Source organism: Thamnophis sirtalis, unplaced genomic scaffold, assembly GCF_051295495.1.
Source record: "Thamnophis sirtalis isolate CommonGarterSnake01/CBP01778 unplaced genomic scaffold, rThaSir2_p1.2 scaffold_3, whole genome shotgun sequence".
NCBI classification, from domain to species: domain Eukaryota; kingdom Metazoa; phylum Chordata; class Lepidosauria; order Squamata; family Natricidae; genus Thamnophis; species Thamnophis sirtalis.
Genome location: NW_028261383.1, coordinates 169504070 through 169520472, shown reverse-complemented (window position 1 = coordinate 169520472; position 16403 = coordinate 169504070). Strand labels below are relative to the sequence as shown.

Genomic DNA, 16403 nt, shown 5'->3' with positions numbered 1-16403 from the left:
TGTGCTACACGGGGGACCCCCAACCTTGGTTCCATCCAGGAGACTTCATTGCTTTCCTAATCACATCAGTTTTCCTTTTTTTCCCTTTTATCCTTCCAGACAGCCATATAAATAGGAAAATCCTGGACAGGAAATATTTGAAAAGATTCCACCAACTAAAACTTAATGATGGATTGAACGATCAAACAGATTGGAAGTCATCCATCTTTCTTATGATGGGAGGTTTCTTGTTGTGGTAAATAATTAAAAGCCATGAAGTCTATTGGTTAAGCCAAACTAGACAGTCAAGAAATGGAAACTGCTCAGACTGTTTCTCATCTGCAATCTTTGCTACAGAAGCAGAGGTAGATTGCCTGTATTTCTACTGCTGCTGTTAAGATGACATGTGTTCTAATCTCTCCTTTCCAAATTAAGCAATGGAACTCAATGATGGCTTAGAAGTTTCTAGGAAAACAAGTCAAGGAAAACTGTTGTGGCCCAGCAGGAGCTGCTGGAGCTGCCACCAGACTCCAACAGCGAGGGGCCCTATGAGTCAGCTTTGAAGGATGTGGAGGACCCTGGACAGGGTTCCAACTCCGAGAAGGGTGCAGAGAGGCTGGTTGGCCACCAGGAGGCGCCTGAGCCTTGGACCAGTGGGGAGGAGACAAGGGAGAGTGAGCCGGACGCCAGTAGTGAGTTGTTCTTGGATGCACGGCATCAAAGAGCTAATAGGCGTCAGGAACAGTTGCGCAGTTACAGGAGGTAATTGCACTCAGCTGGTGGTCATTAGGCTCCTCTCCAGACTATAAAAAGACTACTTGTGCACACGCCTGCGATTTCTCCGCGGGTCGCCCATGAAGCCAATGATGAAAGAAGACTCGGAGGCAGGTCTCTCTCGGGATAAGCCGACCTGGAACAGAGTCCGGAGGTCTCTTTTATTGAGCATACACAAGGAAAGGGTGGATTCACATGGTCTATGTGGACCAATCATGGTTGTACAAGTCTATGGTATATGGTAACTCATTTACTTCCATGTAGACCTAAAGAATGCCCATAGTCAGCAAATAAATCTTTTACAAGCATGCAAACTTCTAATCCTTAATTAACGTTTGAGAGTTAATCAGTTGTAACCTCTGACCTACTTAATGCTTAGAGTTAAGAGTCTGTGATTACTGATCTACTTAATGCTTAGAGTTAAGAGTTTGTGTTACTGATCTTATGGTATGGTTAATCATTACTGCTGTTGTATACGTGTTCCAGCACAGCTATGCATGTCTACACTTATGCTACAACACACGCCCCTCTTTGCAGAAGTCAACGCAGGATCGAAAGTCGGAGAACAGAATTATGAGCTTGGCAGGCCGGATTGCTGCCAAGCCTTATCTGTGTTTATTGCTGCCCAAGCTTGTCTGCTGGTTTGCTGCCAAGGACCTGTCTGTCTGTTAATTAAATGCCACAACTTATCTTTGACTCGGAATGTGCTTGGGTGTGGAATGAGGGGGGTCAGAACAGAAAACCATACCTTTTTTTCCCCATTTGGATACCAGATGCCAAGCAAAATCATGGTTTGGTGTCTCCTGGCTTCAGGAGATACAGATGGATTGACCTTTATATGTTACGTCCGTATGGGCGATTCCTTCAAGGGGACCTCCACTAGATGTTCAATGCCCAACACCAAGCAGAGCATGAACGCCCCACCTCCTGCACGAGGCTTGACCAATAACCATCACCGGTGCTTGGTAAGACAGATGCTGACGTCAGCAGTCACAGCCTTGGCCCTGTGCAGACACAGGCTGGTTTAGCTCTGGGAATATCATGTCTCCTTCTTGACAGAAACAGTTCATGGGTTTCTGGACAGTAGCTGGCTGTGTGCACTCACAGAAGCAAGCATTCATGAATGTGTGAGACTTCAGAGCCTGGCCAAAGACTAATAGAGAAAGTCCCCTGTATTAGGCAGGTCGGGTTCCCAAACGTTGGTAACTGGCCGAGTGCCCTCTGGATTGCCAGAGTGTTTGCTCCATTAGCTTGGCTTCCACTTTCCTCCCCCCCTCATCAAAGTTGAGGGGAAGAAGAATATAAAACCACTCACTGTACAGGATGGTATGTGGAGTTTGAGAGATCCCAACCTAGAGAATAGCAGGCTTCCGTTGAGAAGGGTCGAGGCATGATGAGGTCCTTCTCCCTTGGCCTCTTCGTTGTGGTCCTCTGGGCTCCCACTTCCCGGGCTGTCAGGCCCAAGCCCAACCATCCAGTCGTGGATCTGAGTTCCTCATTCTCTCCTGGTCTAAAGGCGTCAGCCCATGCAGTGGAAAGCCAAAGGCAGCTGACGGAGAATGAGCTAAACCTGGGAAAGGATGTGGAGGAAGGTGAGTCATGGAAAAGGTTGGGCTGGATGGTAGGAACTTTATAAGGGAAGGGCTTCAGGCGGAAAAAAAAAACTTGTGAGAAAAATAATGGGGAGGTGAGATAGGTCAGTGGTCTCCAACCTTGGCAACTTTAAGACTTTGTGGACTTCAACTCCCAGCTTAGCAATAGCAATAGCAGTTAGACTTGTATACCGCTTCATAGGGCTTTCAGCCCTCTCTAAGCGGTTTACAGAGTCAGCATATTGCCCCCAACAACAATCCGGGTCCTCATTTTACCCACCTCGGAAGGATGAAAGGCTGAGTCAACCCTGAGCCGGTGAGATTTGAACAGCCGAACTGCAGAACTGCAGTCAGCTGAAGTAGCCTGCAGTGCTGCATTTAACCACTGCGCCACCTCGGCTCTACCAGCTTGCTGAGGAACTCTGGGAGTTGAAGTCCACAAGTCTTAAAGTTCCCAAGGTTGGAGACCACTGAAATAAGGTGACCGTGAAGCTACTTCAGCATATCACTTCCAACCACCATTTCTAGATAAAGCTACCTTTAAAAGCTACTCTGTTTTCTACTCTGTCCATCCTTCCCGCTCCTCCTCTTTCCTACTCTGGATGTGACCATCCACACTGTTCCTTGCCTATTTATCTGTTAAATCTAACAATTAAGACAGCTATATGGTAACAAATGGGAGAGAGATTCCACTTGGAACATAGGGTTAGTTCGGTTCCACCACAAAACCGCGTTCGACTAAAGGGCGCTCGACGAAACCGCGTAGCTGATGTCATCACAGGGCGACAACAGCGCGGAGACAGAAGCACGCTGTAAACGCTAAACCTAAAATTAACCCCTAAACCTAAACCTAACCCCCCTAAACCTAATCCTAAACCTAACCCTAAACCTAACCCGTAACCTAACCCTAAACCTAACCCTTAACCTAACCCTAAACCTAATCCTAACCCTTAACCTAACCCTAACCCTAACCCTAACCCTTAACCTAACCCTAAACCTAACACTAACCCTTAACCTAACCCTAAACCTAACCCTTACCTTAATTTGAATCGGCTTGCTTTCAAAGCGCTATTTGAAGCACCCTTCTTTCTCCGTGCTCGCTGTTGTCGCCCTGTTGATGACGTCAGCGACGCGGTTTAATCGGGCGCGCTTTAGTCAAGCGTGGTTTTGTCGTGCCACGGGTTAGCTCTACATGTTGCAGCTGGAGGCTTCACAGAATTCCCATGACTTTAATTAAAATGTTCATATTTTCTAGCTTTAACTTTAATGGCAGGTGAAAATTTGTGAAAAACTGCCTGCTAATTGCTTTGTGAACAGCATAATTATTAGGCTGAAATTTTAAACACATTTATTTATTAATTACTTACTTACTTACTTAATTAATTAAACCAATTTATATAGCTGGCCAACCCCCACGCAGTGACTTCATTTAGGATGGAGTAAAATGCATAAAACAGTGTGGCAGTTACTCCTGAGCAAACGTATATAGAATCACACTGTCGCTTTCTACTAGTCACATAGGTTTTATTTCTCTAATTATTAGGTTGTTTTTTTTCCATTATATTTTCCTAAGTAAAAAGGTCACATGAAATGAAATGCAAGAAAATGTGTAACCACAAGGAAAAAGAAACTGATGTCGAAGCAATTAAGGAAAGCTATTCGTGGTGTTAGAAACACACTATTCATTAGTTAAATCCCCAGCCCTGGGCAAAGAAAGTAGAAAACATTTTTAAAGAATTTAATTGTTGGCAAATTTTGCTGAATAGAATTTACTTGTTACTAAATAATATGCAAAGATATTAGCCAGTTCAGCATGCCGGACGCTGTTGGTTCATAGCTCTATATTATGTGGTATATGAGTGCTTCTATTTTAATTTTGCATTCAGTAAATCCGTGACCCGTCAAAACCGCGGTCCACTAAAGCACGCCCGATTAAAGCGCGTACCTGACGTCCTCAGCAGCGCGATGAAAAAAATTAAAAATAAATTAAATTAAAATTAAAATTAAATTAAAGCAAGCCGATTCACATAAAGGTAAGGGTTAGGGTTAGGGTTAGGGTTAGGGTTAGGTTAAGGGTTAGGTTTAGGGTTACGTTAAGCGTTAGGGTTAGATTTAGGGTTAGGTTAAGAGTTAGCGTTAGGTTTAGCGTTAGGTTAAGGGTTAGGTTTAGGGATAGGTTAAGGGTTAGGTTTAGGGTTAGGTTTAGGGTTAGGTTTAGGGTTAGGTTTAGGGTTAGGTTTGGGGGGGTTAGGGTAAGGTTTTCGCTTTAATTTTAAATTTACTGCTCACAGCGCGATGTTTTCGTCGCGCTGTGATGATGTCACGTACGTGCTTTCATCGAGCGCGCTTTAGTCTACCGCGGTTTTGTGGTGGAACCCAGTAAATCATGGGGAAACAATCAGCATTGAGCAACAGCTGAGCACAGAACCAACGAATACTACAACTCTGGATTTGCTAATCTAATTTTTTTGTTTGTTTTAGAACAAACATCCCCTTCCAATCAGTGCCTGGCTTGGATTGTTTCTGGATCAGTCCCATCATATGCAGGACTAATTTAGTAAATAAAGACCAGAAACTTCTTGGGATCAAGATTAGTGGAAAGGTTACAATTTTTGGCCATCAAGTCCAACCTCCACTCAATTCAGAAATCAAATTCAAAGCTTCCCAGACAAATGGCTCGCTAGTCTCTACTTTATTCAGCAAAGAGGATAATTGTCTGGATAATAGAGTCTATTGCCAATAAAAGTCCAGGAGTAAGTTTACGAGATCTTTTTAATCCAAATTATATTTTCTTCTAGATCATCTATCCCCAAAATGGCACCATCCTAACTGGGTAGTGGAAAATCAGAAAAGGCTCTTCTGGAGATTATTTGCAATGTCCATGTTCTTCCAAATAAGGACGCTTCAAGTTTTCTTAAAATTCCTGGGATAATTTTGTGTAGGCAGATCCCTTATGTAAAAAGGAATGATGGGTCTGATGGCATTTTTGAAAGATTCAGGGTTTTTTCTTTGAGAGAATTGAAGAATAGCAAGTTCCTCCAGCAATCAGCATAACTGTCTCTCCACTCAGAAAAGCAGCACAGCCCCTGATCCAGCTCCCAATTTTTGTGACCATTTTTAGGGATGTCAAAACAGTTATTTCCTCTTTATTCGCGTGGCACGACAAAACCGCGCTCGTCAAAATCACGGTGATAAAATCGCGGCGCTAAAGCCGCGATGTCATCATCGCGCGTCATCACCGCCGCGACAACAGCGCGGCAACAGAAGGGCGCTTTAAAACGGCGCCGCGGCAGAAAGCCGACTTCAATTAAGGTAAGGGTTAGGATTAGGTTTAGGGGTTTGTTTTAGGGTTAGGTTTAGGGTTAGGTTTAGGGTTAGGGTTAGGGTTAGGGTTAGGTTTAGGATTAGGGTTAGGTTTAGGGTTAGGTTTAGCGTTAGGTTTAGCGTTAAGTTTAGGGTTAGGGTTAGGGTTAGGTTTAGGGTTAGGGTTAGGTTTAGGGTACTGAGTGCTTGGGAATGCGCGAATTTGCCCTCCGCGATTATGTCATCGCGGTAGGGTCGCGTTTTTCCTTAGCGCTTAGAACGGCGCGAATTAGTCTTCGCGCTTATGTCTCTGCGGATAAGGGCTTCGCGGATTTGTGGTGGAACCCTTTATTCGTACATTATGTGAAACCAAAACGTGTTTTGATAAGTTTCGATTTAATATGTCTGAATCAAAGCAACTGTGTCTTTTAAACCATTATTAACTGTTTGGTTATTTTATTTTTTTAATCCATTTGATTTCTACAGCCACCCACCTCAACAAGTGATTCTGGGTGGCATACATCAATAAATATAAACACAATTACTGTAACTATTAAAACAGTGCAAGATAAATATACTGTATATGATGCCAAGTAAAGCTGTTACTATGGATGTTAAGACAGCCAGGTAACAGGGCCCTTAACATACACAGGACCCCAGGCCGAGGCACACAACCAAGTCTTCATGGCCTTATGAAAGGCCAACAGGATTGGGCTTATCTTGATATCTGAAGGGTGAATAATTTAGAGCAGGGGTCTCCAACCTTGGCAACTTTAAGACTTGTGGACTACAACTCCCAGAGTTCCTCAGCCAGCTGGCTGAGGAACTCTGGGAGTTGTAGTCCACAAGTCTTAAAGTTGCCAAGGTTGGAGACCCCTGATCTAGAGGGCAGGGGCTATAGCAGAGGAGCCATGTCTCCTGGTTCCCACCAGCTGACATTCCTTGACTGAAGGACCTGCAGCATGTCTAACCTCACTGGATAGGTTGAACAGCTGGAAGGGCAGTCTCCCTTAGTTAACCAGGCCTCAAGCCATTAAGGCTTTAGAGGTGCTCACCAGCACTTTGAATTGAATTGTACCTAGAAACGCACTGTCAACCACACTGTTCATGAAGTAGTGGAGCAGAGGTGGGTTCCTAGCAGTTCGCACCTATTCGGTAGAACCGGTTCGTCAAATCTACCGAACCGGTTAGAAGAGGTTCCACCAGTGGACCCGGAAAGCAGGCCACACCTACAGAAGAGGTTCCAAAAGTTTTTGAAACCCACCACTGGTCCTTGGGTATGATTATTCTACACTATCATGCTCCTATTTATAAAACTCAGTGCCTCTGTGAAAGGTAAGGATGACTACTGCGTTTGTGGTGCAATCAGAACATTGCGTGTGTTGAAGTTGTTTTAACGCAAACCAAAGATGCCTTTTAAAAAACAAGTTTACATCTTATTCTTATGCATGCCAGTGCTGTGTGTGGGGTAATTTAAGGTGGTTCTGACAAGTGTCGTCGGCATCTTCATATCCGGTCACATGGGCAAGCCACTCCCATCCGGTCACATGGGCGGCAAGCCACTCCCACAAAGGAGGCCACACCCACAGAGTAGGTTCGAACAATTTTTGAAACCCACCACTGTAGTGGAGTTATATATACCCAATGCTTTTTATAACACATTCTCCATCGGTTGAAGTTTCCCAATGCTCTTCAAGATCAGCCCCATGTAGAGCACATTACAGTTGTCCAGACAAGAGGTCACGAGGGGGAAGAGGAACTGTGAGCAAAGTTATGGCTAAGTGTGATAAGTGAACCCAGTGTCAATGTCCCGTAGACAAGATTCACATGTTGGAGTCCCACTTCAAACCAGTAATGACCAAATTATGTTTTACCAGATGATATTTTATTGCAATACTTGAGTTAGCATAGATACATCATCCTGAGGGCAAGATGCCGGTCTTTTTCTCAGCAAACTGAATGTATGCGTAACATCTAGTGGCTAACAGCGTGACAAGCATGTTTTGCTTTCCCCATTGAAGTGGGAAAGAAAAAGGTGATTTTAAGAGCAGCCATATTTTCAGAAGTAAAATCAGCTTCCTGCCTCTAATTTCTGTTCCTCTCTGCATAATCAGGTTATTGTTCTGACCCCCTCCTCCGTCCAGTAACGAAAGCCAAGATGAGCTTAATTAGAATGTCCTTTAATAACAAGACTAGAGTCTCGGTGGCTGAAAGCCAAGCAAACGAACAGATCAGGACCTTGGCAGCAAGTCCAACAAACCTTGGCAGCAATTCAGACAAACCTTGGCAGCAATCCAGCCTGCCAAGTTAGTTACGTTCTCTTTAGTCAATGCGTTGACTTCTGCAAGAAGGGCGTGTCACAAGCAGCCTTTTTTATAGTCTGGAGAGGAGCCTAATGACCATCAGCTGAGCGCAATTACCTCCTGTAATTGCGTAATTGTTCCTGACACCGAGTAGCTCTTCGATGGTGTGCATCCAGGAACAACTCACTGCTGGCTTCTGAATCACTCTCTCTTGTCTCCACCCCACTGGTCCAAGGCTCAGGCGCCACTTGGTGGCCAACCAGTCTCTCTGCGCCCTGCTCGGAGTTGGAACCCTGTCCAGGGTCCTCCACCTCCTCCAGAGCCGACTTATAGGGCCCCTCGCTGTTGGAGTCTGGTGGCAGCTCCAACGGCACCTGCTGGGCCACAATAGGTTACTATTTGTTCTGAGCCATTCAGGTTAGGGATGGTGGCGCTTGTAATCCAACACACATAGAGGACACGAGGGTATATTAATAGAAAGAAAGAAAAAGAACCTTAACTAAGTCACATTTCCTTGCTCCTTTTTCTAGAAGTCTCCAGATCTGCTGCCACTAAAGTGAAACTTCCAGGTGGAGGGAAGGAGCTGAGAAGAAGGAAGCTTCCCATCCTGAAGAACAGTGCCTTAAAGAGAAAGGTGCCAATTCACCTGCGTCAAGATGACCAAACATGGAAAAAAGGAGACAGAGCTAAGAAGGTGGCAGAGTCTGTCGGATTTGAGAAGAAAGTACCAGGTGTTAAGAAAACAGAGAGCAGGAACGTATTGCATGCTATACCAGAAGCTACTGGCCTGGAGACTAACAGGAGCCTCACCCAAGCAAGAAACAGATGTGAGCCAGAAGGTATGAGTGAAATACAAGCTGTTAAAGCAAAAGAAAAATCAGCCTCTCAGTTAACCTGCAGAACTTCTGTTTTCAGCTTGACCTCCTAAATTTAAGATACAAGCAAGCTTATCAGAGGAATAAACGCAACACAATTTAGCGAGATTCAATTCTGAGAAGTTATTGCTAAAGGTGATTCCCCCCTGGGATTTCCCCCTTATCTGTAAAGGGGTTCATTTATTATTCAAGACAATGAATTTAGAGAGCCAGTTTTGGGTGGTGATCAAGGCACCAGGCTAGAAACTAGGCGACCGTGAGTTCTAGTCCTACCTTAAGACACAAAGCTAGCTAGGTGACTTTGGGCCAGTAACTCTCTCTCAGCTCTAGGAAGCAGGCAAAGGCAAACCGCTTCTGAAACCTTGCCAAGGAAACTGCAGGGACTCATCTAGGCAGTTGCCAGGAGTCAGTCAGTCAGTCAGTCAGTCAGTCAGTCTGTCTGTCTGTCTGTCTGTCAGGCCCGCAATTATATTCCTCTTAGAATTTTGGCCTGCCACACTTTCTCTTATTTCATTATGCTGTTTCTTTAGTATAGTTGATGGGAGGGGGGAATAGACAGGAGTGGGGTTGTGGAGTGTATTGTTTTTCATTCTTTACTAGAAGACCAAGGTCATCCTTTGTCTCCGCACCAGTACACCTGACCGGAAGCAGCTGGGTGTGGATGCCAGGGTGGAGGAAGAAGATTGGACCATGGGATGGATTGTGGGTGTGGGGACAAGATCATGAACTTTTAACTGGGTGGAATTCTGATGTCATTTCCAGAATTGGGATTCCATAGCACGATGCCAACGTGCCTCGTCTTATTAAATTGGAACTTTAAGGATAGTTTTGCCTTTGACTCTGATTTAATTCTGCATGGTATTTGGAACGCTGACACTGTCAGTCTCTCTCTCTCTCTCTCTCTCTCTCTCTCTCTCACACACACACACACGGACACACACACACACATTAACACCCTGGCATATGATACCTTATGTTCTCACACATTTGGAACATCAAAAGATTGCATGTTGTGGTCACCCACTCTCTGAATGGCTCTTACTGTTTACAATTAAGATGCTGCCGGATTTCTAATCTGCTTTAATTATTGTGCTTGAATACAAAATCAAAGACTCTTGGTTCTTTGGGATCAATTAGTTGGGAAAGGGGAAATGATTTCATATATCAAGAGTTGCCAGTTGCCTGGCAAGTGGGCAGCTATGTAAATGGAACAAACTAACAAATAAATTAATGAGGCAGGCTTGTTTGTACATGAATCAGAAATAAATTCAACATGGAACCATCACAGCAATGCCTACTTTCTAATGAGAATTTTGCAAGTTATGTTTTCTATGAAAAAAAAAACTACCCAGCCAGCAGATACTTTTTCTTGGAAGAGCCATTTCCTTGTGGCTGATAGTAAATTGGCAAAGGTTATTTATATATCTATTTTTTCTCCAAGGGCTTTAAGGAGGCATACATAGCTTGCCTTCTGCCATTCTTTTTCCACAGCAAACCTGTGGGGTTTATTGGCTCAATTGAGTGGGGCGTGGAACCTAAATTTCCCTTCATAGCCCCTCAGGTCAGTTGTTAATGTCAGCAACTTTAAGATGTGTGCATTTAATCTCCCAGAATATTCCCACAACTGGTCGCTGGAAAATTCTGGGAATTGAAATCCGCACATCTTAAATATGAGGAGATTGAGAAACGCTGTTCTAAATGCGCATGGCCAATTATTCATCCGCAAACATGTCTTGATTTTAATAGATGGCTCAGCCTGCATCTCCCAGAAATAATTACTGTGTGCATAACACTTGGTTACAATTCATATCAATTAGCCCGCACCATTTTGGTAACGGTTAAAGCAGCCCAATTAAGTCCAAATCCTTTGGAAAACAAGCTGGAAATAATCTGTGCAGATCACAGAAATTTAACGGCGCATGAAGCAGCTCTAAGACTTCAGGGCCATTTAGAGTAGCTGAGTGGGAAGACTGAATTGAGGAGGTTCATCTGAGCAGGTTTCACTGGGATTCTTCAAGAGCCATGCTGGGCTCATAGAGGAGAATGCCTGTTTAATTACACTTCTATGTCCAGGTTGAATAAGGATGACAGTATTTAATTAGCTCTGAGGTCGTTCATTAAGTGCTAGGCCAGTGGTGGGTTTCAAAAATTGTTCGAACCTACTCTGTGGGTGTGGCCTCCTTTGTGGGAGTGGCTTGCCGCCCATGTGACCGGATGGGAGTGGCTTGCCACCCATGTGACCGGATATGAAGATGCCGACGACACTTGTCAAAACCACCTTAAATTACCTCTCACACAGCACTGGCATGCATAAGAATATGATGTACACTTGTTTTTTAAAAGGCATCTTTGGTTTGCGTTAAAACAACTTCAACACACGCAATGTTCCGATTGCACCACAAACGCAGTAGTCATCCTTACCTTTCACAGAGGCACTGAGTTTTATAAACATGAGCATGATAGTGTAGAATAATCATATCCAAGGACCAGGGGTGGGTTTCAAAAAATTTTGGAACCTCTTCTGTAGGTGTGGCCTGCTTTCCGGGTCCACTGGTGGAACCTCTTCTAACCGGTTCGGTATATTTGACGAACCGGTTCTACCGAATAGGTGCGAACTGGTAGGAACCCACCTCTGTGCTAGGCTCTGTGTCAGCCGGGAAGGGGTTCCAAAATATTGCGATCTGGCTCTGCCTTTCAACGTGTGTTTCCTTTTCTGCAGGCTTGGTTTTGAATCACACCACAACAGCATCAGTGCAGGGGGACATTGCCACTCACAAGAAAAAGGCAAGAGAAGGAGATGCCTGCAAATATAAGACTGTGCCTCAGATGGAAACGGGGCAAGCTCTAGACCCTCGGCGTAGAAGTGAAAACTGGACATCCTCTTTTCCTGTCGATAGATGTGTCATTCAGACAAAAGAAAGAAATGCCAGTTGGATATTGTTGCAAAAGCAGAACCGCTCCACACCAAGGAAGACCAACAGGCCACCCACAGAAAATGCCCACGGCACTTTCAAGAGAAATGACAACCTCACAGTGACCTGGAAGGAACGTGACCCTCGCGCGAGGAACAGCACTCATGCTCCAAGAGAGAAAGAGGTTAGGCTTCTCCACAAACATGCCAGCCCAGCCCCAAAGGGGAAGTTGCAGGGAATGCCCTCTGCCAATATCACCGTGAGGCTTCCTGGAGAAAAGCAGGGAGCCTTCCAGAAGATGGGCAAAAAGAGAACTGGCATTCAGGTAGAGCTGGCAAAAGGACTGGTTACTACTCTGTGTAGCCAGGCTGAAGACAGGAAGGATTCCACAACTTCCTTACGAAATGCTAGTCAGTCCCTTCTGCAGGAAGAACTCACTTCATGTCTTAAGGTGGCAAGTGGAGCATCCCCAGGAAAAAGACTCATCAGCAAGCCAAGGAATGCCAGCTGGGCAGCAGAAGACAATCCCCAGAGCCCTTGCCACAGGAACTCAAGCAGGTCATTACCCAGCCAGGAGCCAGGGACTCCCCATAGAGATGTCACACGGGCCCTGAGCAGAACTCAACATGTTCTGCGAAGCAAGAATACTGTCCAGGCTCAGCTGGGGAATATCACTCAGTCAAAACCTAGGAGAGGACAAAGACCCCGTGCAAATATCTCCCAAGGAAGGATAGACTCACCACGAAAGCAGCCTGCAAAGCCCAAAGAGAGGAAGAAGCCCATCATGCCATCCTTACCTCCCACTTGCTTGCTGTCTGAACACGCCATCGCCTGTGGGAACGCTCACTTGGAACGTGTGCCCAAACTGACCGATCCTGTTCTGAAAACCCTCTACCTGGCAGGTGAATCACTGAATCGTGCATGTACCCAAATTTCAAATGTTGACTCTTGTCGAGGTGGCGCAGTGGTTAAATGCAGCACTGCAGGCTACTTCAGCTGACTGCAGTTCTGCAGTTCGGCTGTTCAAATCTCACCGGCTCAAGGTTGACTCAGCCTTCCATCCTTCCGAGGTGGGTAAAATGAGCACCCGGATTGTTGTTGGGGGCAATATGCTGACTCTGTAAACCGCTTAGAGAGGGCTGAAAGCCCTATGAAGCGGTATATAAGTCTAACTGCTATTCTAAGTGCTCCTGCTGGATGGAGTCACATATTTAAGCCTGGTTGTGCTAAGTTATAAAAGTTTTATGCAAAGTGTCCCAAAGGTGCTTTTTCTCCATTCCCCACCATCCAGCCAGAACTGAAGAAGCTTCTTGGATGAGAAGCGAAACGTCTTCCAAGAAAAAACAGAAGGTCCAGTTGCTTCTTGAAAAAGCACCTTTGGGACAACCAGGACCTGGATGACTGAGAAGCTCCGTAGACATTGATGCAAAGTGGGTTCAGCATATTGTGGGTACCTAGCAGTGGTGGGTTTCAAATTGTTTTAGAACCTCTTCTGTAGGTGTGGCCGGCTTTGTGGGAGTGGCTCGCCAGCCATGTGACCGTGTGGGAGTGGCTTGCCAGCCATGTGACTGGGTGGGAGTGGCTTGCCGGCCATGTGACCAAGTGGGAGTGGCTTGCCAGCCATGTGACTGGGTGGGAGTGGCCAACTTGTAAAATGTGGTGAAACTCACTTAACAACGCTCTTGCTTAGCAACCAAAATGTTGGCTCAGAAACTCTGGCATTTGAAGCACGCAAGACTTAAAGCTGTCAAGTTACAAGACCCTTGCACCCCTAACCCTTTAGAAAAAAAAACCCCAGGGGTGTTCAAACTTGACAGCTTTAAGACTTGTGGACTTCAACTCCAGAATTCCTGCTCCAGTCATGTTGGCTCAGGAACTCTGGCATTGAAGTGTGCAAGTCTTAAAGCTGTCAAGTTACAAGAGCCTTGCACCCCTAACCCTTTAGAAAAAAATCCCCAGGGGTGTTCAAACTTGACAGCTTTAAGACTTGTGGACTTCAACTCCCAGAATTCCTCCTCTCGCTCTTCATCTTGATGATGTGCGGACGGGCGGGAGGGGAGGGAGCTGGAACCGGTTCTAAACAGCACAATAGATTTGTGGAACCTCTTCTATAGAAGAGGTTGGAAATGGCAGGAACCCACCCCTGGTACCTAGCTACTGTGTTTTAGAAAGCCTATAGGTCATCGTTTCAGAGATATTTCCTTACCTAAACAGAGAAACACCATATGTTTACCATATGTAGGTAAAAAAAAAAAAAGCACAGTGAGAGTGACTTTCAACTTTCCCTCGGCTTCCCCATTGAGTTTCCTTGAGCATCTGGTTAAAGGTTAAAATAGCACTGTCTCTTGAATTTTAACACCGTCCAGAAGTAGCTCCAAGTATCTAAATGCTAGACTTCTCACCACTTCTGACAACGTAAGACAGGTGGCCAGTGGTTAGGGTGCAGTATTGCAGGCCACTTCAGCTGACTGTGATCTGCAGTTCAGCGGTTCAAATCTCACCGGCTCAAGGTCGACTCAGCCTTCCATCCTTCCGAGGTGGGTGAAATGAGGACCCAGACTGTGGGGGCAAGTTGCTGACTCAATTTGCTAAAAAAAATCTGTAAACCGCTTAGAGAGGGCTGAAAGCCCTATGAAGCGGTATATAAGTCTAATAAATAAATAAAATAAATAAATAAATAGGGAAAATGCATCAAAGAGACATTTATTGGAAAATTGACTCTGATGTGTACACTGACTCTTCCATTGTCATTCTGCTATTCAATGCTTAAAGAGTGGGTGGTGTATCACACAAAATGTTGGGAAAACTACCAACAATAGGATGCCATTGGGGCGGGAATCATGGAGTAATGGAATAGGCTTGTAACAGCTTAACAGTGAAATTCCATTGGATTGCCCCAAAAGTTAGTCTCAACCAATAAAATTCTACACATGATTCTAAAGAAAAAGAAAACAAAGGAAACAATCCCGAATAAAAGAAAATAAACCCTGAATAAAAGAATTTCCCCCTCGGGAGATGGCGCCGAGGTGGCGCAGTGGGTAGAGTGCACTACTGCAGGGCACTTCAGCTGACTGCTAGTTTGGCAGTTCGGCGGTTCAAATCTCACCGGCTCAGGGTTGACTCAGCCTTCCAACCTTCCGAGGTGGGTAAAATGAGGACCCAGACTGTGGGGGCGATATGCTGACTCTGTAAACCGCTTAGAGAGGGCTGAAAGCCCTATGAAGCGGTATATAAGTCTAACTGCTATTGCTAACTGCTATTGCTATGTTGGCAGGAACTCAATTTTCTTATTATGATGATTTTTTGGGGGTGGGAGGAGGGGGGATGTCACAATTGATTGAACTTGCGAGGTGAGAGAATGGAGAATGGAGTGTAAGGAATGGGCCAGCCCAAGCATCCGTGACCCGTCAAAACCGCGTTCCACAAAAGCGCGGTCGACGAAAGCGCGTATGTGACGTCATCACAGCGCGACGAAAAAGATCGAAAAATTGAAATAAAAATTAAATTACAGCAAGCCGATTCACATAAAGGTAAGGGTTAGGTTTAGGGTTAGGGTTAGGGTTAGGTTAAGGGTTAGGGTTAGGTTTAGAGCGTTAGCGTTACGTTTAGCGTTAGGTTAAGGGTTAGCGTTAGGTTTTTCGTTAGGTTAAGGGTTAGGTTTAGGGTTAGGTTTAGGGTTAGGTTAAGGGTTAGGTTTAGGGTTAGGTTTAGGGTTAGGTTTGGGGGGGTTAGGGTAAGGTTTTCGCTTTATTTTTACATTTTTCGATCTTTTTCGTCGCGCTGTGATGACGTCACATACGTGCTTTCGTCGACCGCGCTTTTGTCTACCGCGCTTTTGTGGTGGAACCTAAGCATCAGACAGTTGGTATCAGGCACAACCTGTTCCCAGTGCAGTGCAGTGATTGGCAGATGTTTTTCCTGCTGGCTGGTGACAGGGAGGGCAGCAAAGCCGGAAGAACCAACCAATCACTTTGCCAAGTCATGCACTGCATGAACCCAATCAGGGTCGGAGCAGAAAAGAGATCAGCGATGGGGGCAACTCATTTAGTGCCAGTAGAGGTCAAGGATGAGTGAATAGCATCTTCTGCTCAGCCGCAGGAAAAAGCTGAAGGTTGTTCTTGTGAGTTGCTGCATGTGAGTTTGATGGTTAAAAAAACCTCCAACCCTCTCCCATGAAACTCATACACAGTCACCCTCCTTTGGAATCAAATGCTTCCTGACTGTAACATGTAGTTCAAGAATTCAAACTCTCCCTAATTAAGACAGTAACCTTTCACATTTCCCTCTCCCGCTCCCCCAGAGAATGAAATCAACAACATCCCATCTGGAGTTTTCTTGGGATTACCTAATCTGGAATGGTTGGATCTCAGCAAGAACAAGCTAAAATCGACCCGCCTGCATCCAGAAGCCTTCAAGGTAATTGGAAAGGAAGGGCTATCTGAAATGGAAAGGGGGAAATGCCAGGGAGGAGTGGATTTAAGGATTCTTGTATCAAGCGTAGAAAACCCATATGAAGAAATGCAATGGGCAAAGTAAAAGCAGAAATTATAGTTAATAGGTAGGTAACAGTTATAGATAAAGAAAATTTGGTAATTTCCCCAGATTGTCTTTCTCTCTGCGGTCCCATTTCTCTCTCACTCCCTGCCATCTCATATCTCTCCGTCT

The 16403-nt window shown here is 45.1% G+C and overlaps 1 protein-coding gene across 1 annotated transcript in view; it reads left to right on the top strand.

Moving 5' to 3' along the window:
* The first annotated feature begins 1541 nt into the window (after window positions 1-1541).
* LOC148048360 (uncharacterized) overlaps window positions 1542-16403 on the top strand; it is a 33741-nt gene continuing 18879 nt past the window's right edge. The window contains exons 1-5 of the mRNA XM_087708284.1: window positions 1542-1718; window positions 2270-2345; window positions 8482-8790; window positions 11546-12640; window positions 16039-16154. Coding sequence (XP_087564410.1) covers window positions 1542-1718; window positions 2270-2345; window positions 8482-8790; window positions 11546-12640; window positions 16039-16154 — 1773 coding nt within the window. The remainder of the gene's footprint in view (window positions 1719-2269; window positions 2346-8481; window positions 8791-11545; window positions 12641-16038; window positions 16155-16403) is intronic.